Source organism: Trachurus japonicus, chromosome 3 (genome assembly GCF_045865225.1).
Source record: "Trachurus japonicus isolate A0001 chromosome 3, Traja_1.0".
NCBI lineage: Eukaryota > Metazoa > Chordata > Actinopteri > Carangiformes > Carangidae > Trachurus > Trachurus japonicus.
The window spans coordinates 9,306,476-9,333,357 of NC_140909.1; the positions used below are offsets into that span (position 1 = coordinate 9,306,476).

The 26,882-nt window shown below is 41.9% G+C and overlaps 1 protein-coding gene across 2 annotated transcripts in view; it reads left to right on the forward strand.

Annotated features, from left to right (window-relative positions):
* Positions 1-26,882, forward strand: part of dagla (diacylglycerol lipase, alpha) — a 38,941-nt gene that overhangs the window by 1,398 nt on the left and 10,661 nt on the right. Inside the window, exons 1-16 of one of the 2 annotated variants that reach the window (XM_085759909.1) lie at positions 13,037-13,141; positions 16,710-16,811; positions 17,624-17,835; positions 18,022-18,123; positions 18,237-18,375; positions 18,552-18,639; positions 19,796-19,930; positions 20,034-20,111; positions 20,591-20,715; positions 21,083-21,233; positions 22,251-22,334; positions 22,900-22,977; positions 23,257-23,337; positions 23,523-23,665; positions 26,228-26,296; positions 26,391-26,463. In XM_085759909.1, the coding sequence (XP_085616035.1) occupies positions 16,717-16,811; positions 17,624-17,835; positions 18,022-18,123; positions 18,237-18,375; positions 18,552-18,639; positions 19,796-19,930; positions 20,034-20,111; positions 20,591-20,715; positions 21,083-21,233; positions 22,251-22,334; positions 22,900-22,977; positions 23,257-23,337; positions 23,523-23,665; positions 26,228-26,296; positions 26,391-26,463 (1,653 nt within the window). In that variant the 5' untranslated portion in view covers positions 13,037-13,141; positions 16,710-16,716. Of the gene's footprint in view, positions 1-13,036; positions 13,142-16,709; positions 16,812-17,623; positions 17,836-18,021; positions 18,124-18,236; positions 18,376-18,551; positions 18,640-19,795; positions 19,931-20,033; positions 20,112-20,590; positions 20,716-21,082; positions 21,234-22,250; positions 22,335-22,899; positions 22,978-23,256; positions 23,338-23,522; positions 23,666-26,227; positions 26,297-26,390; positions 26,464-26,882 lie in introns of those variants that run through there. The other variant, XM_085759902.1, reaches the window with a different exon arrangement.

Sequence of the window (26,882 nt, forward strand, 5' to 3'; positions counted from 1 at the left end):
TTCACAGTTGTTAATGTTTCAGCATAAATGGCCAGAGATGTGTCGATTTGGAGAGTTGAAACGCCTCGCAGGGCTCTGAATGAAGAATAATCATAGTTAGTAGTAGTTGAAGTGAGCGATGCAGGGGCTTCAGGGAATGTCAGACCCATTGTGCATAATGTGGCACATGCTGTAGTATCAGAGCTGTTGTCGGCTACTATTCTGTTTAATGCTAAGCCATCAGATGAGATGTGTTTATGGCACACACAGATCAGTGCTGGACTGCACCCAAGCTTTACATATTTGTTATTTCATATGGATTAAATTGCATCCTACCTCTGGCCATACGCCTGTCAAGTGTACACATCAATATACTACACTGCATATCTCAGTAAGGCTTTAAATACAGGCTGTTACCTCTCCACCCTAACGCCCCGTGCCATCCATATTTAAACTCTGTAGTTGAATGCAAGTGGTTTGCATTCACTCGTGCCATGCTCAGGTTGGAAACAGTATCTGTGTGCATCAATCATTATTTCCCGGCCTCAAGTGTCAACACAGACACGCTGAAAACACCACTAAACTGTGTAGTAGTGGTAGTAGTGGTGGTGGTTATATTTCAGGGGTATTGGCAAATATAGAGATCAGGATGAAGTAAACCGGCTTTTCTCAGACTGAGGAAGGTGAAGTTTGATGCCAGCGACCCCAGTGGAAACTGAGTGAGTGAGTGAGTGCTGGCAGATCTGCTGTCTCTTTGTTTTCCCCGTCAGCGTGTGAGAGTTTCTCATGCGTCACCTCTTCCTGTGCCAGAAAACTAGCTACTCCTCTCCACTACGGATTTATTAATTTAATTTGATGTAGCAGGACCTAAATGCTGGTGTTTGGGTCTTCACTGCTGGAGAAGGAATGACACCGCTTTTGGATAAAGCAGCAGGAAAGTTGGGTATTTTGCTGTAGTAATGGAACAGATTTAGTCATTTGTGATATTCCAGTGTTGCTTATTTCTCACATTTGTAGCTTCTTGTTATACTCCTGACAACAGGTAGAAATATGAAGTCTGTATGAGTCAGGGATAGCTAGATTTATTGATTCCAAGAGTATTAAATATGTATAGAAGTGGTTAACCATATTGTTTTTGTAACTTCCTCTTGAGGATGAATATAACATAATGTTACCATCACCAGAGATGATTGATATGCAGTCAGGTTCCTATTCTGTCAAAATCTGAAAAAAAAAAATCTTGAATAATTTTCCTTTTCCATCGTATCTTATCTCATCCTCTTTCTTGTTTGGCTTTAAAACGATTATCATGTGCATGTTGTAGCTGAAACGATCACAAACCTACAAGAATTATTATGTATAATAATAGTATAAGTTTATGGACCAACAAACATTGAGTCATTAATTTGATATGATAGGGAGTTCCCCCCTATTATCAACTGATACTGTACGTTTGCTCAAGGTGAACTAAAGCTCAGGATCACAGTCATCTGTAGTTTTAAATTGATCTTATCTCTAATTCTGTATCTTGTGAGACATGTTCATTGGAAAACACTATTTCCTTTGGAATTGACTAAGTGGTTTATTCTCAAGGCGCAATGAAGTGCCCAACGTTTCACAACAGAATTCGGAAATCACAGGAAACAAGTTCCTGTAATCTGTGTGTTTAGTTGTCAGACATAGTTTTTACAAAAAACAAACAAAACAAAACAAAAAAAACAGAAGTTCACCAGAGGTAACGAGGTCAGTCTCAGTCAGTATTTTTGAGTTTGCGTCACCAAAACCTCTCTGTTGTCGTGGCCGGTGCATTTGGTTGGTTTCAGGTCCTCACCTGTGTGTTGTGGAGATATAGATGTTATTGCAGGTACCTTCATCTTAGTCTTGCTCTTTTTGGCAGTGCATCATAGGACACGTCGCTCCTTTATTCTTGTAAGCAGTATTGACGATCTGGCAGGTGTGCATGTATGACAGAACATATATATCTATATACAGTATGCATACCTTGCAGAACTGAAGTCATGTCATTCTGCAGAGAGGCCATCCATAGACAACTATGTCTAAAGAAGCACAATACATTCAGTATCCTGCTGAAAACCTATGGCTGCAGTATTGGACAAAACTGCTGCAGCTATTTTCAGTATTTGATCAGATACGACAAACAAATCTGTGCATGACTTGTGGCATCAAGCCACAGACAGGTTGGCAGAGCACATACGTTACCCACCCCAACGCCAAAGGAAAACAGTCACATGCACACACATGCAACGTGCAGTGCACATACTATCACATCAATTGAAAGAAGAGAAAATGGAGTGGGAAGAGGTGAAAGGGATTGAGTGGGCGGCAGTGGGAGAAAAAGATGGAGAAAGAGGCAGAGGGAGAGTAGGAGTGAGTGGCACATGGCTTTCAGTCTAAAAAAAGACGAGCAACACGAAAACCAAAACCAGAATCTGGATTAGCTAGATAAGGAGAAGGAGGGGAACAGTGGGGGGAAGAGAGGGGAGAAAATGTAGGTTTCCACTGCACCGAAAATGGTGCAGATGCACACGCTCGGTTTCATGCTCATAAATGCCCTCTAAAATATGAATACTGAATGAGTGTGTGGGAAGGAGGAGGAGAAGAAGAAGAAGAGGAGAGCAGGAGGATGGGAAGACAGAAGATAGGAAAAGGCGAGAGAGAGAGAGAGAGAGGGTGAGATGGGAGAGAAAGGACCGGGTGGGGATTCTTCAGGATGGACATAACGGAGCGAGAGAGATAGAGAGAGAGACGGGAGGAGCAGAGCCAGAGATGCTGGAGAGGATCTTTGTCTGGGCAGAGTGTGATACTACTGACCCAGGCAGAAAAAGAGAGACGGGAGCAGATGGATGTATGACAGAGAGCAGCAGCAGCAGAGGAGATGGAGAGATGTGGGACTGTGCTGCACTCACACACACACACCTCAGCATTTTTTTTTTTTATCAGTAGCCCGTCTGTCCAGGATCATAACCCGACACCTCGCTGCACGTCCGGTCCTCCAGAGTCTGAATCTCTGCTCCCTCAAACAAATATTAGGCTATTCCTTTTTTTTCTTCTCTTCTTGTTGGTTCTGACTACATAACTGTGCTTATAGCGCCTCTCTGAACAATTAATTATGCAATATACTGTAACTGTTTCACCCAAAACGTCCATAGAAACATCAGGTGACACTGATGTGAATGTGGGAAAGCAGCTCAGACTGAATCCTGCTGCTTCTGCTGCTGGTACACGAGGATTTCAACAGAGGCCGCGAAAACACAACACACATCTGTCACCGACCGAAGCCACAACGTTTGCATATCGTGTGCACAGACAACATGGCATTCAAATCATTATTTTTACAACACAGAGATTCTTGGCTATTTTAAAAGATGTTAATTTTTAACCCAATAAAATAATAATAATTATAAAAAAGAAAGCACCATGTGAGGATTTGCATGGAGGACCGTCCAGATGTGCTGCATGCAGTGAACGCTGGGTATAAAGTCCAGGATGTACTGTCTGCAGGAGTCTGTCCACCTGTGTTTTCTTGGACACACCTTCATTTGCATAGAGTCTCCTCTCACCTCCTGTGTGCATCCTGTTGAAAAGGGTGTATTCCTCACTGACATGTAAATGTGTGAAGGGCTGTGTGTGTGTGTGTGTGTGTGTGTGTGTGAATTTACAACAAGTGAGGGAACGTGTCTCTTACAGATGATTAAAAACCACGAGCCCACAGGTGGTTTGTTGAACATTTAGATGCCGTCTAGCTTGTAGTCGAGTGCTGCTGCATTAGCAAGGGAGTGCGTTTCTGTAATTGAATTAATGTTCCTCAAATGTTACATCAGAGCCGTTTGATCCGGTGTGATGAAGTAGAAGTGGAGGTGAGACCTCAGGTGTGATGTATTATTGACAGGCGGTCTCAATCTGAGCGGAGCATCTCATTTTTTTTTTGTGTGGACTTGCTCTGAGCGCTGTCCAAGAGGAACCGTTTCATGTTTGTGTTTAATCAAGTGCTGAGAAAACACAGTGCACATTGATACACGAGTAGAGCTTCCCTGCTTGTCAGATAAACAGACATCCTGTTTTTTTAGTGTCAGACTAAAAGTGTGTACCTGTGGAGGAAAAAAAAAGAAAAAGAAAGCACTTGTTGTTGGTGGTGACTGAACTGTCACAGACTGTAATGATAAACACGTAGCTGCTCAAAAATCTGTCTTGCGAATATCAAACGCTGAAAGGTGCCTGGTCGTTTCCACTGATGACAAGTTCTCAGAGCAGAAAGAAAGTGTGAAAACATCTTTATGAACTCATCAGGGAGAGAGTTGGATGCATGTTCATACATGAAAACCAGCCTCCGTTGCACTGGAGGTCCAGCAGCAGACAGAAACACAAACGAGAACAATGACCGCTTCAGTTTCCAGGGTTGATTGATTGTAGATAAGGTGCAGTTGATGGTTGGGTTGTCACTTTGAAAAGTACCTTGTAGCCCACACATGTCAGACTCAAGGCCCCGAGGCCAGATCCAGCACCACGAGGAAAATGTTATATTTCTATTATTAATGGCCCGCACTCACTCACACTGCTGCTCACACTACAAATCCCATAATACACTGCAACAGCTACCGTACGGTCGTGACTAATAGACCGACAAGCGCCAAGCCCTATCTGCTGCTCTGTTGACAACAAATCGGTACATCATCATCATCATCATCATCTCACTGATCACACCTTTACTCAGCTCAGGACCGAACCCCAAACACATGAACCTGCAGCCAAGAAGAGATGCCAAGTGTCTGGTCTGGACATCCAACACTAGGCTGCGTTTTGTTCTCTCATTTTCTTTTTACACCCTTTTATTCTGACATCACAGCACAGTTTTTCATGTCTGGCCCGCGACATACTTTGTGTTTTAAATTTTGGCCCCTTGTCTGATTGAGTTTGGCGCTCCTGTTGTAGTGGGTTTAAGCCACTCTGCCAAAAGAAGGAGAGTTGTTTTATCATTAGCCTGGAGGAAAAAAGTGACAGTTGGACAATTAAAGTCTTTTTCATTATATTTGATTTTGTGAAAACAAAAGGATCACATTACATTGATGCATATTAATCAACAGAAAGATGAATTAGTATTTCTCCTCTGTTTGTTTTCCAACCAGTTTGTAAGATCTCTTCTCATCTGTGTGTGTGTGTTTGCGCGCATGTGTGCGTGTAGATGCTTTGCAAGACAAAGTAAAATGTTCTTCATCAGCTGAGAGGTGATAGAAAATACAGAGGCTGGTGCACCACACAGCTTTACTCGATGCTGCTGTTGCTGCAGCAGACTCACTCACTCTGAGTGATGTAGGAGAGTCGGATACTAAAACACCTGCTGCCGGTCGTATAGACCAACCTGTTCTCTCTCTGCAAGACACATACACAACGGTGCTGAGATCAGATGGGAGGTGAGGCAACTGGTCGATTCAGGTCCAGTATCTGTGGCTTCCTCAGGTGTCATGTGTTAGTATATTATTGACACCAGGTGAGTTTTAACTTTTGATTAGCAGTGGGAAATTATGTGTGTAAAATAACCATACAAACACTGAACAGATATATACTTCTTTTAGCAGCTGCAGGTCAAAAAATATGATAGTTGTGAGTTTACGAGACGACAGGATGTGTAGAAGATGCGTCAGACAATTGAAAAGATGCCGCGCTTCGAGCCTGCGCCCTGTTTGTGTCTCAGTCTGTGTCAAAGACAAAAGCCCATAATGACGGGACCGGGAGCCCTGTCATTGTTGTTACATCATTGTTGTTGCATCACGTGGGTACGGGGCTTGGGCCTGGCACACAGTAGCACGCTGTGTGTGCAGCACAAAAGCTTTGTGCTCATGCAGGAGTATGTCACAGTCTTTTTTTTCTTTTTTTCTTTTTTTTTTACCCACAAAACACGTCATTTAGATTCAGACGGTGTCACTAGCTCGGGATGAGAGAGAGAGTCAAGAGATAGCATGACTCACGCCATGTGCGGGGAGATTATCGCTGCGTAGTCGGGGTCAGCAGCTTGTGTGTGTGTGTGTAGTAGCGTTGCCCTAAAGGTCAGGTTTTAGACATTCAGCTTGTGCCTTTGATCTCAGGTTACAAACAATAAAGCGAGGTGTGTGTGGGAGTGTGACGGCTTCAGGTGCTGCCTGGGACTGAACGTTTTTATCACTGGACGAGTCGTAAAAATAGAAACTTGTTTGAAAATTTTACCTCATTAATCAGATGAAGAAGCTTCTCAACTATTCCCTCAGCATCAATAAATACAGGATTGTTTTGGTGTTCCCGGCCAGAGGGGATCCCAAGTTGAATCAAGACTGACAGTAATAGACAGATTCTGTGTTGTTAAATTGTCATGTATTTACATGTGGGACAGGAAATAGCTTTCAGAATATGATCAATGCTGTGGTGTGTGTGTGTGTGTGTGTGTGTGTGTGTACATATATAGACTGCGCCTTGTGAAGTGAAAACGTGACATCCTGTCGTCTATATTTAAACTAAACTTTGCCGTATATGTGAGCATGCTGGGTCGGATCCAGCTGAGTCCTGTGTACAGTGTGTAATGATTTTTTCCCCTCCCCTGTCCATTTTCTTCCTCTCTTTTCGTCCAGCGGATCTGCAATAAAAAAGAAAAAAGAAAAAGAAATGTTCAGGTGTGACTGGAGCCACTGATAATTACGGCTCATTGTGTGAAGTGGGTCCCTGCTGTGATCGTTGAGTTACTCATCTGTGTGTGAAATAGTCAGAACAGCGTCATAATTTACAGTCGTCCCAATGCAGTGAGGCCTAAACTAAACTAATAAGATTTTTGCAGAGAAAATAATATGCTATAATCCTTTTTTTGGGGTAAGATTTGATAGGATTAGTGTGGAGCCATCTGTTTTATCTGTTCTTGGTCATGTTGCATGTTCTATTTATGAAATATATGCAGTTTCTAATTATGAATATCTTATAAAAAACAAACTATATCCACTTTTTGCTCATTCATTGTCAGTTTAAAATGAGTTTATGTTGTGAAAGTGGGCGTAGTGCCAGAATCGGCATGGCTGAAGCTGATGATCACTCGTCTTTTATCCAAATCAATCAGCATTTATCCAGAAACCATGTTGTGACTTGTTGGTGTCATTTATTTCCCTAAATGACCTGGTGTTATTGAATTGAATTTTGTCTGTTGTGACTCATGAGTCTTTTTTTTAAGAATATATTAACATTTTTCGGCAGTCAAGAGGGCTCCAGTCCCTATGAAAAAAACATGTACAGTATATAATGTGTGTTAGCGTTTTTACTGTGGTGAAAAAAAGTCAGAGTGCAGCTGCTAATGTCTATAATACAGGAGACAAACAGCTCCACTAATAGGCCGACGTCCTCAGGGTGATGGATGGGAAAGCCCTTGAGGAGGCAACTGCTATTAGAGAGGATGCTGCTGGGTGGAGACGTGTACTGAAGGCCGACAGAGTCTTCCTCCATGAAATGAGACCAGTCAGCTGGTCACAGGTCAGCGCTGATGAGCTGAACACACAAGTGATTACGAGACTAACTGGATGGGTATCGTCATCATCATGTGTGTCTCTGTGCAACTTGATGGATCGTTCAACAGCCTTAATAACTTCAGGACTGTAGAGATGAAGGCAACGGTGAATTTAAAACACTTATTATCAACACCAAAGTCCATTCACAGCTCTCCCGCTTATCATTTAAACTGGACTTTGTGAACACAATAATAGTTAAAGGATAATTCTGGTTTCCTGAGGTGTGTCAGTGCACTTGTCAGTGATCAATCAAAAACAAAAACCTATTGACCCTCAGGATTTGCATTTACCGGACCTGAAATGTGTCTTCATGGCTCCAGAGACACCAGATAATAATAATAATAATACTTGTTAAAATCAGTTTACAAAGTGTATCACTGATCAGAGCTGCAGACACGATTAATTAATTTATCAGCCAACGATAATGGTCGGTTATCGTTTTTTATTTTCATTTTAATTCAGACTGTAGATCTTCAAAACAAGCAATTTAAATAACTTAATTAATAATAATTTAAATTATTATTTTTTAACATTTTATAGGTTGAAAAAAAACAACAACCCCAATCATAACTTAAAAGAATCAAACAATAGCAGACAAATTGACCACCAATTCACAACTGAAGCTGAAATATTAGTCCTGAGGTAATGAAAGCCGTGGTTATGAATGACTAATGGTGCTTGTAAGTTTTCTGACATTGCCGTCCTAACAAACAAATTATATTACAAGAGCTCAGCATCTATTAATTTGGAAGGTGTAAATCACCCCAGTGCATGCTGGGATATTAAGCAATTAAGAAAAACTCCTGTGTGCTCAGACAGGTTGAAGAGACAGACATGAACTAATCAGTAAAGTTTGTTTAGCTAAAGTAAAAAAAAAAGTCTGAGTAGATTTACACTGCTACAAGGTCGCACTCTTACGCTCTAATCTCATTTAATTCCTAATTATGTCACGATGTTTTTCCACTGTTAAGGTCTCTGCTGGGAGTTTAAGCCACGTCCTAACAACAGGCCTGGAGCACAGAGAGCTGATAACAGTGTCCCTGGCGGTCTGGTGTGCAGCTCCTGCATCTCAGAGATCTTTAAGATTTCACTGGCCTCATTGTTTTTGGCCTAAATGAGTTTTTTTTTTTGGGGGGGGGGAGGGGGTTCAGATGTTGCCTTATTTCTTTTTACCCTCTATGTTTCCTCCCTCCCTCCCTCCTTCCCTCCGTCTCTCTCTCTCTCTAACCACTGTCCTCTTTAATGTCACTTCAACCCAGATAGAGTTTTGCAAGTAGCTGAGAGGTGACTTTTAGTCACATGAACCCGTTCACACGCCTCTGTTTCCTCCTGCACTCTCTTGCATTATTTCACAGCTGGAATCTGCAGGTCAGTCAGCCCCTATCGAATCAAATCAATTAAATCAAAATCACTTTATTCTATACTTTGTTTGCAAAGAGCACCACAGTTCATCACAACGACTACCTCAACAACACATGACATGACAGTGAAAACATAAACATGTATGTTTACCCAGCAGACAGCACAGTTAAAAGTTGTAAAGAAAATTGTAGAATATAATCAGCAGTGAATGAGTCGAATTAAAGTGGGAATAAAACTATGATCTTTGGCTTTTACATTCACCACTAAGAGACTCATTATATACTATAATATTCATGTCACAACTTAGTACACAAGCTCCATATCGGTGTGTCGCACCATTTGCCGTGGACTGAGAGTAAAGTAAACGTCCCCTGATTTCACCGTGTTGTCTCTGTCCTCTCTGGTTGATGGTTTGCCAATCAGTGAAACCACCGACTGTTGTGCTTTGATTGGAAGTAAAACCCTCACACCGTCACCCCCAACTGCTCATGGTTTGACCTCTGCGCTTTGAAGCGGTTGGCTTGTTGTGATCACCTGCCAGCGCAGCCCGAGTCAGCTGAGTCGGTGCAAAACCAATTTCTGTGTCACAGAAACAAGGAAGAAATTAGTCGTTAGTTGGCACGAATCACTCCGGATGTATTTGCATCCACTTCATGAAATTGTGGTTTTTGTGGTCTGGGTTATTACATCTTGTATTATTCATATTCACATTATACACTCTATGAGCTTCTATGGCGCCAGTGAAGCAGCTGTTGGATGGTGTTGGTGCATCGTACAAGACTTGAGCCTGTAGTTTGTACCTTTCAGTCGGTGCCGTTGAGCGTCACTGGGAGGTGCAGCTCGCTTTTCCTCTTTGCTGCTGAATGTAATGTACTTTTTTTTTCAAGCCGCCATCACGGACATCTCACAGTCGGGTGAATAGTGGGTGTCAGCTCAGTTAATCGTCGGTCACAAAACACAAACAAGTTCCACCAGTAATTCCTTCCTCTCTATAAAAACAGCACGGTTAATTATTATCATGTCCATTTGCCTTTTATTAAATGTGATTCACTCTTAGCTGAAGGCAGTGCTTGTTATTTTGTCACATAACCAATCTTTTCGCCCGCCCGAGATGTGTGTGCATATAAAAGGCCACGGCTAATCTCTTCGCTTGATAGTATAAAACGCAAAGAAATAATAATATGGCTGTGAAAGATATTATCTTTGTGTTATCTGTTGAAATCCACGGTTTACACTCGCTAAGAAGACGTGTTGTGTGGATGTTTGGACGACTAACAAGTGTGTTAAAAGGATTGCCTTCCTCAGAAAACATTTGTAAAGCCAATCGGTGGATCAGATTGGATCAGTGGAGACAGTGTGAAACTATTAAGCAGTGAAGTGCATCACTTAGCTTTGTGCTTGTGTGGATCATAAATATCATAGACATACCAGCAGGAACCAAATGAAATGAACAATCTTAGTATCTTGGTAATATAGTGAAATAATTGTAGATTTTTGTGTCATAGAGCTGACGGAGAGAGAAGTCACATTTCACATTTCTGCTAAAGTGTTTCATGCCTCATGTTAAAGTCCCAGACAGAAGTAGGCTAGAAACCTTTGATCCGTTTCTCAGACATGATGCAAAGCAGTGCAGTTGATTCGGTTCAATAAGCACATGGCTAAAACACTGCGGACACTTCACTCCACTGGGCCTCGGTTGTCTTCATCCATCACGTTGTGTCACTGTCGACATCTGATCATCTGGTGCTGCCGGTTCAGTGGATGTCGTCGCCCCAAACCCCCCCTAACTGGGAATATAAAAGTCTGACATACACCGACAGAGTCTGAGATCACTGTCTGGATGTGTGTAAACGCTGCGTGTTGTGATTTTAAATATTTATTGACTCAGACTTAAGGGACAAATTTAATCCCTGGTTCACCTCCCCAAAAAGACAGAGAGGAGAAATCTGGGGCCTCGGTTGGTACTGACAAAGATCCTCTACTATGGCAGGATGACTCATTACAAGCTGCGCCAATGTTATGAAATGGTATAACACTTCCCGTCATCTAAGTGGGCGTGGTCACCAGTAGCCTACCGCCACCTCGTGTTGTGAACGTGTGTGGATTTACAAAAGTTGTCAGTAGGGGAAAGTGAGCTTTTTATATTTTCTTATGATAACATTTTAAGAAAATCAGAAAATGAGTCAGCGCAGGCGTTCGCAAGTGTTTGTTGACGTCGCCTAGGAGATCAGTGCCAAATCTCGCGAGAGTGTGTTTTTGAGATGGAGACGGGTCTTGAACAAAGTTCATTTTCTCCTGATTTGTCCGTCTGAAATTTGGCAAAATTCATGTCAAAATGTTCAGAAGAGATGTGGCTTGTGAAAAATTAGTCCAGTATTTACTTCAGTGACTATGGGGCGAAAGAATTGACCATAATCTGATCTCACGTTCACTTCTCCCATTGGAGTCAATAGACTCAAGAGGGTTAGGGTTGGTCTCCTAAAGGGGTGCAACGCTAGATAATGCTAGATAATAACGCATAATAAAGTTAGCTTCCGATCCGGGATTTTTTAAATGTTGTCATAATAAAATATAAAAAGCAAATTTTCCTCCACTGACAACAAGATAATCTGTCTGATTTTGGGCCGATTTTCCCCCTTCCGACCAAGGACAAAAATTGTCCGATTATCTTATGGCTCTTAGGGACTGTTCGTTATTTATCATCAGTGCCACCGGAGGGATTCACGGGACTTTTTTTTTTTTTTTACATGACCCCCCTGTCGGAGTCAGTAAATTTTAACATGACCCTGCATTAAGCCTTATCAAAAAATACAGGACCCCCCCCCAGCCATCGACACGTGACATCGCATTACGTAGCGCGTGACACTACTCATTTTGACAACCTTGTGCAACACCTTCTCATCAATCCATGCCATTCATCAGCTGTTATTAAAACCCAACTCATCAATAACATAATCGCGATTTTGGACCAGCTCACATTACACAACAAGCCATTAACAATTAATCCACACTCAAACCGAAGCAAAAATAATGTGAACTGCACTCAACAACATATTATTACAAGGTTTACAACAGATGACAGACAACCTGGGCTGTGTGTGTGTGTGTGTGTGTGTGTGTGTGTGTGTGTGTGTACCTGCGTGTGTAAGAAAGAGAGGGAGAGAGAGAGAGAAAGTAGATAAAACCAGCTAGCTGTTAGCTACCGTAGCTCAGCCGTCGGTCCCCCGTCAGATAAAAGCTGCCGTTTATTCCTCAAATGTAGTTCATGAAGTTGAGCTGCTTCTCTGGTAGCCTACAGTTATCCATCACTGCTGTTGAATTAACTTAGCCGCTAAACTGCTGGACGCGAAAACCGAGGGGGCGTCTGTTTGTTTACAATTCACGAAAGCAACGTGAACGTACGTGCTGCTCACACTCAGTAGAGTTACGCAATGAGGCAGCGTAGCCTCTGTACGGTACTGAAGTTAAACTCACTCACCCATAAAACACGTGCTAAGCCGCGTCGAGAGTCCTTATTTAGTTCTTGGCGAAGCGGTTAGCATCTTCTCCTGCGGTGCGGGAGACCCGGGTTCGGAACCAACTCAGGGCAGACCAGAGCAATATAAAATAACGTTGTGATTTGAGGGCCGTTGCTCTGTGCTTGCAGCTTTGAATGTCCCGTTTTTTTTGTTTTTTGTTGTTGTTTTTTTTAGATTAATTGCAGTGTCCTCCAGACAAAATGTTGAATGACCCCCCCTCGCTGACCTTTTTTTTTTAGTAGACCCACCCCTCAACAAAGAATAATATGACATGACCCCCCCCCATTTTCCTCCGGTGGCCCATTCCATAAATAACGAACGGTCCCTTAGGAAAGTTAAAGGTTATAGCTACAACTTTTTCATCAAAACGATTAATTTTTCAAAAATAATACATCCACAAGATGTCTAGAGGGGTGCAGAATAAAAGTATTAATTTTACAGAATTTAAAAAAAAATAGTAGAAATGTTTTATAAATTTTGACTGGTCCAAAATATATAAATATTTACATCTGGTTACGTCGACAATGTTGGCATGAAGTGATCTCTGCGCCAACAGCATTAGTACGTTGATGTCACGTGAGGCAGAGCTGCCAGATCGTGATAACTCTGTGGAGAAATCATGGATGTAGATGTAGATCCATGGGAGAAATGGCATCGTGCTAATGCTAATGCTAACTAACGGTCAGCCGGTACTGTAACGTTTCCGGTGCAGGCGTGATGCTGCGGGTTTGTCGGTTTCGTCTGCAGGTGAGTTGGTGTGAAATGATTCAGATGCGTTTCCAGTCCGCTGTCAACACTGGAGCTGCTTCTCGTTAAATACGGTTAGCGTTAGCTTAACTTTAGCTACTAGCCGCTCCCTATAGGCGTGTTACCTGGCAACCAGTACAATTGAAGGTTGGAGCGAGAGCAGGTGAGTGTTATGGACGTTTACTGGCCGGGAGGAATTGAACTTGTAGCTAACACCTTTAAGGGAAAATTAACTTTACGTGCAGTGTGACGGTTTGTCCGTTGATTGCCATTTGTGAAACTTTATTAGTGAAAATGCTAAAGGGGAGATTTCACTGCTTTTGTTTTATACCTAGACCACATTAAACCAGGTCCAGATCAAAAACCACTATGCCTAGACTTCTCAAATCTGGACTAGATGAGGCTATCCTACAGAGGCTAAAAATTCACTAAAACATTCACAGTTTCTGATTTGTAAAACCTTTATTCTATTTGTGAAAATGCAATAAAAGCACTTTGGACCAGATCAAAATCCACAGTAGACTTCTCAAATCTGGACTACATTGTCCTACAGAGGCTAAACATTCATCATAACACAGTTTCTGATTTGTGAAACCTTTAGTGGCGACACACACGTGACACAGTTACAGGGAACTGACTCGTCGTGGGGCGTCTTGCTTCTTAAATCCAACACTGTGCAGGGCCCAGATTTAGTTTTTTAGTCTCATCTGAATCTTCCCAGTTCCCACAGATATCCAGACATTAAAGGGTTAATATCTGGATGGTGGTGCTTATGACCGTGTCAGTACTTTCCAAACAATAGTTAATAGTTAAATTTAATGATGATACCAACAATACAAAACAGTTAATCATTACAACAACTGTATATCACTTCACGAATGGGCTAACCAAATGTTAGCATTGCAGTAAACATGTTTAAATGTCCCATACCGACTGTCGACGGTGTTGCCAGGCAACCCTGTCCTATCCACTGTCCAGACCTTTCGGCTGACGTGAACCAGCACACTCCCGTTGACAGATATTAAAACTGGCGGTTTAAATTCTCACCTCCAGTCGCTGCTGAAGAACAGACGATCTGTGTTGACAGAGTCTCTCCACAAACATGTTCTTCTCACCCCATCTGTTTTTTTTGGGGTTTTTTTGCTTTTGTTTCTTCTCGCTGCAAACAAAGTATCACAAACGTTACAGCAAGTCGTTGTTGCTCTTGTTGCTGTTGTCGTTTTTGTGCACAACCTGTTTCCCCATGAGATCACATGAGGTTGGTTGTATCGTTCCCTGTGGCACAATAATCTTTACGCTGTCCTGTAGATGTGATGTGACATTATTTATAGCTCTTTTATTCTGCCAGTGCAAAAAAAAAAAAAAACCTCCTGGATTGCAAATAGAGCAGATCTGCAATGTTTGTTGTGTTTTGTATAAAAGCTACTTGTCCACCAGAGGAAATACCAGTGTTTCTCTGTAATACTCCACACATGCCTAACTGTGAGAGCTATGTAGGTGGAAGCAGAAATGTCTCAATGAGCTGTTTTTTTTTCTTCCTACGGAGGTAATTAGGTTCATTCCTGTTCAAGTACAAACGATGGACGGCATATTGATTTGCAGGTTCAGGTTCAGGTTTAGGTTATTTATATATTTTTTTTTATTAATCATCCTTAGGCTACGTTCTTTCTTGTACATCTTATCTTGTTGAATAAATCTCAGTCCCTGCTTCAGTTCATGATTGTGTGCGGAGCTACAACATGATGTAAAGGGGAAGCTCCTTCCTGTGCAACATCAGATCTTATACATCAGCCTATGTATTTATGATTCATGGTGCAGATGCCTTTTTCTTTGTTATTTAACTTCAAAGCAAATCCTTCGTGAGGAGCGTCTTTCATCTTCTGTGCGTCTGTCGTCATCGTTAGAGCACAAAAGTTGCCCAAGAAACTCCGGCTGCACGCTCGATTGTTTGTAGTGATGCACTTCACAGGACATTGTGAAACACAAACCACAAAGATCACAGCTGCTACCTTCACAGCAAGTTTTTGTTCTGCAGGCAGATCGTTTTTTTCTTTTCTTTCTTCGGTCGTTGAGTTGGATTTTTATCGGCATTTTCTGGATTTACAGTCAAGCCCACTGTGGGTATATACGTCACTGCGTTATTTGCTGCAGTGTTGATCATTGATTTTTCTTATGCTATAGTGAGGCTTAAACAACCGTGACAACTTGTGGAAAAAAGAGGATGATGACAGTTTCTAAATGACTAAAAAGCAGCAAAAACACTTTCTGACACAAGAACAACAGCAAAAAAAAGCAGAAGAGCATAAAGAACATTTCTTTTGTTGCTCCATCTGTTGCTAAGCTCATCGTCACTACCTTATAGCTGGATTTTGTAGTACATAATAATGGTTTGGGCCTGTTGGGTGGCATACTTGTTTGACAGAGATGAAAACCATGTCCTTTAGCTTTCGGCAAATAAGCAGAAGCAGTGCAGCATAAAGGCTGCATCAGCCTGTATCACCACCATAAGGCCTGCATCAGCCTCTCTGTGGCTCCCTCTACTATTTCCTCCCTACCGGGCCTTTTTGCAGTTCATTTCAGTTTAGCCCAGAGGCAACTTGAGTAAACACTCAGTGCTTTCCTCTCAGCTGATAGAATGGGCAGAAGGATGAAAGAAATAAAGCTCCATCCCTATGACCATAACCAGCGTGGCACCGTCACATATCAAAGCACATTCTCTCTTTCTTTTTCTCCTTTCTTCATTAAGTGGCGCATTTTCTCTGCATCCCTTCACCCACTTAGTCTCTCCCATTATCTTTCACTCTGTGCAAGGCTATTTCCGTCGATTCCCTACTGCCTCTCTCTCAGTTTTAACATATAGAGAGAGTTTAGGAAGACACAGAAACCACAAAGATCACTGCTCTGTCTTGGCGATGATGCCGTGGGTTTGTACGTTGTCGGTCTGACTTTTGCACTCTGTGTTTAGTTGTTGAAAACCATGATGCACAATAATAATCATACAACAACTCTGTCTGGTAACGTTCTGTTATTATCTCATAGCGTGGTGAATGTGCAGGTCACAACTTGTCCACGAGAGCGTTTTGGAGTTGTTGCATTGTGTATTTGATGAGTTTGATGAGAAAAAAATGGGAAACCAAGAAATCCCATTAGCCTCCGTTAGCGTAGCTCTGAGCAGCTCGCGGCTCTGCTCCGCCGTTCTAAGAATAGCTTGCACCGACAATTAAAGGTAACGAACCTACTGCTATGACTATAGGGATTATGGCAATGGGTGAATGGGCCAATTTTCCAAAATGTTGAACTATCCCTTATCCCTTTAAGTAAAAGCAAACGAACATCTAAAAACAATAATGGGGTCAAAACAATTTAAAAAACACACAAATCAGACATTACCATGTCATTACAATGTCTGATTTGGGATTACATCTGGTCAAATCCTTCCAAAAATAACTGGATAAATTATGCATTAACATTTTTGAGACAAAGACGTCACATTGAAATGTTTTATCACTTGTTCCTGATGTTTTCTCTCTGCCTGTGTTTGTTTGTTTGTTTGTTTTTCTCCCCACAGGGCAGTGATGCCTGGCATGGTGATGTTTCGGCGGCGCTGGTCAGTTGGCAGTGATGACCTGGTGCTGCCCGCCCTCTTCCTTTTTTTATTGCACTGCGTCTGGTGAGTCACTGTATTGATTCATATATGAGTGTGTGTTTGTGTGTGTATATTCAATTTTAGGTTGATCAGTTTATCCCTACAGGAAGATACAATGATGTCTGAATAAGGGCTGTTTTGTGGGAAGAAAAGGGTTGATACTGTAAGTGAGGTGATATATTTTGAGGGTTTTTTTAGTATATGTTTAGGAATAAAATGTTACACTAAATCACATAATGTTATATGCATAGACAAGTACCGTATTGTTTACTTTATGCATTCAGACTATTTCACAGTTCCAATAAAATGCTACGTCAGATTGTAACCCCAAAACACTATCATCATGTAAACTATTGATACAGTGGTTCAAAGAATTGATACAGTATCACATCATAAAGTATTGTGATAATTAAGTGTATCAGTATTTTCTTACACCTCCACTCCAGAAGTGTTGAGGCCACTTTTAGACCCCACTATATATGATGCACTTTAATGAATCTTAACAGCACTTTACGACACTTATTGTCGATTAAATGCATTTTAATTTTGTACTACTCCTTGCTCCTTCTGACTGAAGCTACTGTGTGATATATTGTAGATATTGTGATATATGGTATTTGTACCATGTTGTGCTTTGTTTTGTCCTTGTCTAATGTTGTTTTCGTGTGAACCGCGGGACTGCAGATGGAAATTAGCTTTAGAGCAAAATCTGGCACATTTACATATTGTATATTCATGAATATGCAGAGCCCGGTTACAAATAAACACATAAATGAATGAAATGAATATTTTCTTAATGTTCCTTATCGCTCCACCTTGTCTCGTCTCGTGCTCAGGTTGGTGGTTCTGTCCGTGGTTCTGTTCGGCCTCCCCTACGGCTCGGACCAGTCCTGCTCCGTGACGCTGGTCGACCATGGCCGGGGTTACCTGGGCATCCTGGTCAGCTGCCTCATCTGTGAGAGCGCCATCATGTGGCTGAGCATGAGAGGCAGCATCCTGTACACACAGCCCAGGGAAGCCGTGCAGTACGTCCTCTACATACGGCTCGGTAAGACGCTTTAACAATACGACGACAACAACAACAACAGGCTCTCTTCTTCAACAGGATCGCCTCGTGTTACTTGTTGGGATCGGAGCAGGTGGTTGTGTGTGTTTCACGTTAATATTTGAACATAGTTTGTATTGATCGGGCAGATATTGATCCTCATTCTCCTCACTCATTCCCCCTCTTAAGCTATTCTGTTGGTCGAGCTTGTCTATGCCGTGGTGGGAATAGCCTGGCTCGTCCAGTATTACCAGCCGTGCTCTGATGTCACAGCCAAAAACCTGGCGTTGGGTGAGTGGAAGAGGCTTTTGAAGGGGGGACGGAGAAAAAAAAGGGGCGGGATTTAAATAAAAGAAGCTGTTGTTATTCTTGAATGTGAGTAATGTTTTAATATCCTCCTTCAGGGATCGTTGCATGCAACTGGCTTGTGATATTCAGCGTTTGCATCACCCTCATGTGCACCTTCGATCCTACGGGTCGGACTTTTGTCAAACTGAAAGCCACCCGCCGTCGTCAGCGCAACCTCACAACATACACACTCAGGTACTAACAGGCTCGTAGCTTTCCCCCATTTCTGCCATTTCTGTCTCTTATTTGGTCTTGATTCAAAACTCGACTAAAGCACAACATCCAGGCATGCACACATTTTATATATTTTTTCCACACAAGTTCAGTCTTGATGGTTTTTTGTTGCCTTTCTCTCTCCCTCTCTCCATTAGACACAGGCTAGAGGAGGGCCAAGCCAGCAGCTGGAGCCGGAGACTAAAGTTCTTCATGTGCTGCACGAGAGCCCAAGATACACAATCAGTGAGTCACAACAACACACGCTTACTCGTTTCCTTTCTGTGGCTGGAAGGAAAAACAGATTGAAACTGAAATGAAACCAGAAAATTTGTCATTAAGCCTCGTCAGGATTAATCAGGACTGACACAGAGGAGCTTATTCTTATCTACCGAAATAGTGACATCAAGAATTTCATGTAGAAATGACTGTAATATGGTTTCATTTCAGGTTGAATTAATTTACGAGCTGTCAGCAAAAATGTCTGACCTGACAACACTCATGCAAAGTAGCTCGTAGCTTCCACTCGCTGGACTAGACCAGGCTGCACAGTGGAAGTCGGCTTTAAATCAACAATCCAGTGTTTTCTGAATAAATTAAATCTGTATTAAAGCAGATATCAGTGGAATGTTTTTGTTAATATAAGTCCTAAATAGTCCTATTTTCCGTCAGCAATCACTTACATGAAGTATTTCAGCCTAAACACGAGTCTCTCCGTCACTCTGCTCTGCTGTAACCCGAGGAGAAAATGTTCCTTGTGGGATACAAGTGTTATCCAATGAGGAGAGAGAACGGCATGAAGGGCTGTGTGTGCAGCCAAGGGATGCGCGTGAATGTGGTGACGTAGCACGAGGACCAATTGATGCCTGACAAGGGCGGGGGCTGCTAACTCATGGTGCGTTCAAGGAAACTCGTACTTTGTGTTTTTCCTTCCTGTGAAGTCATACCAGTTCGATCTGGTACGAGTTCACGGGTCGGAAGTTACGAGTGGCCGTTATAGGGAACTTTCACAGACAACAGGACGGTAAAAACACGAGCTACGGGTTACCTGGAACGCTACCAAGTCGTAGTTGTGACTTGAAGCTGTAACTTACGGTTTCAAAAGCCTGCCTTGAACACAGCATTAGCCGAAACGGCCGTGCCGCTGTTATCTGCTTTAATCCAATTTGTGGATCGCTGCAGCCCTGAATGGAGCTGAACTGATGTATACGTGCACTGATACACATGCAACATCTGTTTGGCAAAGAATATAGCAGCTGGATTTGTAAAGTCAATGTTTCCTAAACGTTGAGCTAAAGCTATGTCACCTCATTTGGAAAAATATAGACTTTTGTATTTGTTATGGACTCTAAGTCAGTTCAGTTCTCTTTTTAACACTCTGCTTTTCTTTCAACATTTGCAGGATGCGTACTCGGAAGTGGCGAGCCTTTTTGCAGAGTTCTTCAGAGACCTGGACATTGTGCCTAGTGATATCATTGCTGGCCTGGTGCTGCTCCGCCAGAGACAGAGATCGAAGAGATCTGCTATCCTGGACCAGGTATCACTCCCCAGAAAATACAATAATGTCTGTGCTTTTGTACTCGGTGAATGCATGTGCTGTAATGAAAATAACCTTTCTATTCTGTTTCTCTCCTCCTAAGGCCAACAATGACATTTTAGCCTTCTTATCTGGGATGCCTGTAACTCGTAATACAAGATATCTGGACCTTAAGAACTCGGTGAGTGATTAAAGGGCCAGAGCCGAGGACCATGTGTTTTATATCACGCATGTAAAAGTTAAAAATATATAAACAAAAACAGAAAAGAAATGCTGGGTCACAATAATTCAGCATGTATGTAGTCAAGGAGAGAGTTCACTTACAGCTAACAAAGGTTTTACAAGGCCATTATTGTTTTTTTCTAGGAGTTTCACAAATTATGACAAGTAAAAAAGGAAAAAAATGTTATAAATTAGACCGAAGACTCATGGACATAGATGTTTTCTCTATACAAAGCTAGTTTCCTGTATATTTCAAATTAAATAGAAAGAGAAAGAGCTGCTCTCTGCTGTGTTGCAGAGTTAACAGTCTTTCTGAGCAGTTGGCGTGTGTGCACACACTTGTATGTATTCAGCTGAGATAATATTTGTTGCACTTACTCCCTGTGTGTGTGTGTGTCTGTGTGTGTCCGTCCGTCCGTCTGCCTCTTCCTCTCTCAGGTTGAGATGAACATGTACAAGGATGTGTGCTACTACATGCTCTTTGCCCTGGCTGCGTATGGTTGGCCCATGTACCTGATGAGGAAGCCGGCCTGTGGGCTGTGCCGCCTCGCCAGCTCCTGCCCGTAAGCACTCACACACACACACACACACACACAAACTCCCGCACAGTTTTGATCTGTTTGGCTTATGTGTCTCATGAGTCTCTCCAGTGCGAATCAAATTTCACATGCGTCAACACTTGCCAAGTGGTAATCTACTGAGACGGTGCCACTCCAGTTAGACCCACTCTCTGACACATGCAATGTTGAATTACTCACATACTCTTAAACACAAACCTCCACTGGGATGCTGTAATTTTACCTGTAACACTCATCGGAGCTGCAGTGTTGTAAATCCTTCTGGAAAAAGTAGTAGTGTGTGTGTGTGTTGGTCCTGTTTTACAACATTTTTTTTTTGTTTTTGTCTTCTTATCGTCCCATCTCCCTGCAGATGCACATCAGTGTCCGGCTCTCGCCTGTCTCAGTCTGTGACGGTGGAGGAGGACAATTGCTGCGGCTGTAACGTCCTGGCCATACGCAGGCACTTCCTGGATCGGGACCTCAAGCAAGTTCACATTGTCTACACTTCCTGCCACGACGCTGTGAGTAGCCCAACAACTACCTGACGGGCAGTCAGAGGTGTTTACTTCCTGAATAAAACAAAGGATGTGTGTGTGCAGGAGTTAATTTGTGTATCCTTTTTTTTTTTTTTTGTTATGTGTGGATTTGCCAAAAATACACTGTTGAACTCTGCAGACCTGCAAACTTTGGAGCTCATCTGTTCATTTAGTGGCTTTATTTTGTAGTTTGTAGACCATCGGAGGTTTGACATCACAGCAGAAACCAAACATTTTTCTATCAATGCAAAGACTTTATTCAGTTTTTTTGAGGAAGGTAACATTGGGGGTTTGTTTCAAACCTGTGTGATCAGTATGCATTGCATGGTGCGCTGTCATAAATTGAAGTCTGACAAGGTTGCCGCATCCTCGCGTCCAGGCGCTGGAGCTGATGAGTAAAAATGGCTGATGTAACTGAAAGATAAACCCCGGGCTGTCGAATAGTGGAAATGAAAAATATGACAGATTAAAAAAATGTTGCCATTAATTTTTAAAAGTGTAGACCCTCAGTCAATATATTAATATTCTGCTCACAGAGTTACAGTAACACAGCTCACTGCTTAGTGGAAATTCAAACATCACAATAATTTCTCTCCAATAATGCATAACACTTTTATTTCAGACAGTTAATTCCATATCAGTAAACCAGCTCACTCTTGACAGTATTTAGTTGTTAAAATTGTTTCCCTGTTACATAAGATATTAAGTGCCAGTGTTTAGTTTTTATGTATATTTTCCATAGTATGCACAGGAAACTGTTGAGCTGCTGCTGCACTCTGACATTGATTTGTAAAGCAGAGCAGAGTTTGGATAGCGCTGAGTTTCCATCTATAAATTCCTTCCATGCAGTGACTTATATGACTGTGTGCGCTGTGCCAAACTGAGAAAGGTGCGATGACAAAGACTCTCTGAAGGCTCTCAGTAATGAAACTATGAAGTATTTGTCCACTTTTCGTCTTTATGACCAACTTCTTCTGTCTGTTTCACTCCGCATCTACACAGGTTTACGAGACTCCATTTTTTGTGGCGGTGGATCACGATAAAAAGAAAGTTGTCATCAGTATCAGAGGGACCCTGTCGCCAAAGGTGAATTTTTAGCCTTTTTTGTTTTTATTTTGATGGTTTTCTGTCGCCACATTGAGTGTGACTGTCCACATTCAGAAGTGAATATGTGAAAACACACACTGTCAAAGCGTTTGCGAGGGCTAATGTGGGAAATGTCGGTACAATCAGAGCAAACTTCTGACACGCACCACTGAGATGAGAAAACAACCTTTCAAAGGCGGCTGCTCGTCTTCTCTAGTCAGATACTATTATAGTCTCATGTGGAGCCAAGAAAAACTTTGTTTAAGCAAAAAAAAGCTGCATGTTGATTACTGCCTCAGGACGAAGTGTCAGTCATTTCAGTGGTGACTATTAACTTAGATATTAGAGGGAGAGAGTGAGACTGGTTTATGGAGTCAGGATGAGCACAAATACTGTCATTTTATAGTCTTAAAACTCTTGGTATGTTAAAGTATCGTTAATGCTATATTAAGACATACATGTATGTTAATGGTATTTTTGGTTTGTAGCTTTTTCTCTGCATTTTCTCAGCTCTATTTAATCTTTTGTGTATTATGTCTTTTTACATCTCTGTAATGTGTTTCAGGATGCCTTGACTGATCTGACGGGCGATTCTGAACGTTTGCCTGTAGAGGAGCAGCACGGGACGTGGCTCGGCCACAAGGTGAGAGATTACTGAGTATTATACTGTATGCGTGATAGAAAGTGGTTTGAAACAGAAACATCTCCTGACCTCATTTCTCACAGTTAAGTTTCAACTAGACAGTCACAGTGTCCCAGACTCTAAAGGTCAATTCAGTTGTTAATAGGAGAGCGAAAACTATGGATATTTTACTAAGAGATGACACAGACTTCCTGTCTATAATTCTTTCTCTCTCTCTTTCTCCCATTCCTCCTTCCCTCCCCTCTCTTTGAATACCTTTCTTTTCCTTTCCACTTCCAGGGGATGGTTTACTCAGCAGAATACATTAAGAAGAAACTGGAGCAGGAAATGATCTTGTCACAAGCCTTCGGGAGAGACTTGGTACATGACTGAGTGTGCTGGTTCAGTATTAAACATTGTCTATAATCTGTCTTCATCTGAACACGAACCCTAACCCCAACTGTTTACAAAGTCTTCCTCTGCAAACAACAGTAGAGGCAGTTGGTTCAGATAATTATCTTCACTGTTTTGCTCCGAGTGTTAGTGACTGTGACTTTCCCACGCAGAACAAGGGCACCATGCACTATGGGCTGGTGATCGTCGGCCATTCTCTGGGTGCAGGCACTGCTGCTATCCTCTCCTTCCTGCTGAGACCTCAGTATCCCACACTTCACTGCTACTCTTACTCTCCACCTGGTGGCCTTCTCAGGTGAGTCAGTCTCTCAGTGTGTGTGTGAACTGCAAGATGCAAGTTAAAGGGATAGTTCAACATTTTGGCAAATTGGCCCATTGCCATAATCCCTATAGTCATAGCAGTAGGTTCGTTACCTTTAATTGTCGGTGCAAGCTATTTTTAGAACGGCGGAGCAGAGCCGCGAGCTGCTCAGAGCTACGCTACGGAGGCTAATGGGATTTCTTGGTTTCCCTCATCAAACTCAACAAATACACAATCCAACAACTCCAAAACGCTCTGGTGGACAAGTTGTGACCTGCACATTCACCACACTATGAGATAATAACAGAACGTTATGAGACAGAGTTGTTTTTGAGGTAAATTCATGCAAAACCGCTGATGCATGTTGCCTTCAGGGGCAGTTTTTCAGCAAGCAGTCTCTGTATTTACCTCTAAAACAACTCTGTCTCATAACGTTCTGTTATTATCTCATAGCGTGGTGAATGTGCAGGTCACAACTTGTCCACCAGAGCGTTTTGGAGTTGTTGGATTGTGTATTCGATGAGTTTGATGAGGGAAACCAAGAAATCCCATTAGTCTCCATAGCGTAGCTCTGAGCAGCTCGCGGCTCTGCTCCACCGTTCTAAAAATAGCTTGCACCGACAATTAAAGGTAACGAACCTACTGCTATAACTATAGCGATTATGGCAATAGGTCAATTTGCCAAATGTTGAACTATCCCTTTAAGTCTTTCTGTCTGAATCCAGAAACAGCAGGAAATGATAAAAACCTGATTTATGCATAAATGCTGTGCATGTTTATACATTCCACTCGTGTTTAACTCAAGTGTGATGGTTTGGTTGTAGTAGGCTGTTGTCACGGGTTACACCGAGGTCAGCGCTGTTTACTGAAGACCTGGCTCCGTTGCAGCTGTTGCTCACGTCACATCTGTGCTAAACCTGAGAGTTATATCAGACCTGATGTAAATATTTTTTGCTCAATAGCGCTGTGAATTTTCAGTTCAACAGAAATGGTTCTTTTCTGTGTTTACACCAGAGATTAAACACGGTGGTGGGAGGGACGTGGGTTAAATTTTTTTGTGCACTGGTGTCATTTTTTTGGAGCATATTTATTTTTCTTAACCTTTTATTTTATAATCACATTTGAAAACCCAGAGGCAAGAAGTCACCACCAAGATATCTGTTACCTAATGATATCAAATGTAACGCTATAATTGTTATAGAAAAGCTTGTACGTCTTTTTATAAGGCAGCCAAACAGTGACAGATTTAGCCTTGTATCTGCCATAAAACATAGTATTTATTAATTTGAGATGACCACAACCACATCATTTCTCCTGTATCATCAGTCTAAAAAGAGGATATAACATCCTTAAATGTATTGGCCTGTTGGCTGTATCTTAGAATTTAAAAGGGAACAGGATGTTGTGAAGTATAAGGGACCAAAAGAAGTGTTTTTGGCCTGTACCCATAAACTGTTGTTTACACTTTCGTTTGTCTTTTTTTTCCCTTAACAGAATCGTTTATTTCTGGTCCAGTGGTTCACAGTTCATTAGCATTTTGACTGTTCACACTGGAACGATATCTAACGCTCCGCCATGCAGCTGGCTGCAGTTTTAACTGTGTTTGCTATGCAAATCATGCTGAGAGAGAGGCTGCACCAGGAGATTACTAAATGCTGCAGTGCATTTTTTTGGGCTTTTCATTGAAGTCGAGTCAAAGTAATTTCTCAGAGTTGAGTTGGAAGACGCTCAGGTGACAAAATACAGACAGAAACAACAGAAGAGTGGAGAACAATGCAGATGCTTTCACACAGAGTTCATGTCAAACTCTTTTCAAACACCAAATGAGGGAATATCTGAACCGACTGGTGTTTCCCATAACACACTGATAACAGGAAACACCCAAAATATCCGTCCTCTGGGGACACACACTAGTTACAGTAGATGAACATGATATGCTGTGAAGATACAGTGGAAACGTCAATCTAGAGGTGTCACTGGCCCTGGTGCTGTCCACATTTATAACACTGCACAGGGTCCTTTGCATCTCGTTTGCAGTTCTGTACTCGTGTGTAGATGCAAACTGGATTCATCAAATGGATGACAACGAACTTCCTCCAGCCATAAAAATAAAAGTCGGATTCTTTTCTTTGTTCTCGGTTGCCCTGCTCAAAAAGCAGCGACACTTAAACCTGTTTTATAGACGCCCTCCTATTTTAAAGTCTGACCACACTTGTCCTTCTTTACTGGTCACCTGTTCACATGCAAATCAGGTGTGGAAGTTGTTTTTCTGCCGTTTGGAGCTTTCTCTGTTGATTTGGTTTGTTTTTTTAAAAAGTTTATCTTGCTTATTTTCAAGCATTATGCATATAAAAGCATTCACACTCGTAGCTATATATGTACAGATAGATGTATTCCTTCAAATATGTCCAGCATGTTTAACCCATGTTGAATACTGTAGTCTATTATATACAATTATTGGTTTTAGATAAGTTTGATGCTTGTTATATCAAAACAGATGCATGCACAGTTCATGTTCACCTCATTTAACCTTTGTTCTTTCTTCTGTTTTCCCAGTGAGGATGCCATGGAGTACTCCAAAGAGTTTGTATCATCGGTGGTATTAGGAAAAGACCTGGTACCAAGGTATATCTGTCATCTAAATCCACTGCTCTGTGATCAACTTCACCTTGCTGCAGTGTTACCAAACACATTCATCTGCCTCTTGTGTCTCTCGCAGGCTCGGCCTTTCTCAACTGGAGGGTTTCCGACGCCACCTTCTGGAAGTCCTACAGAAAAGTAACAAGCCAAAGGTGACTTAATCCTATAATACGGGTAGAAGAGGATGATGATGATGCACCGTTTGTACCGCAAAAGCATCAAAGAAAATGATAAATCTTAATGTTGCCAAGAACAAAACTGTGTCATCTCGCAGTGATAAATGGGAATGCATCATGGACTGTCACCTCTTCTACAAATAGTCACTGATAATAATAGGTGATTAAATAGTTTCATCACATTTCCATCGATCAAAATCAACAAGATGAACCGAGCAGCGTCACACCTCGGCTGTATTTCCAACAGGCTTCCCCACATCCTCTCACAACACTGCAGCCGTTATCTCTGCTGTAATTGAAGCATCATTCTAGATAGATAACCCCTGGCTGTTGCAGAAGAAACATACAACATACAGAAGATAAATTTAGCTTCAGATGTGTTACGTTATGTAATA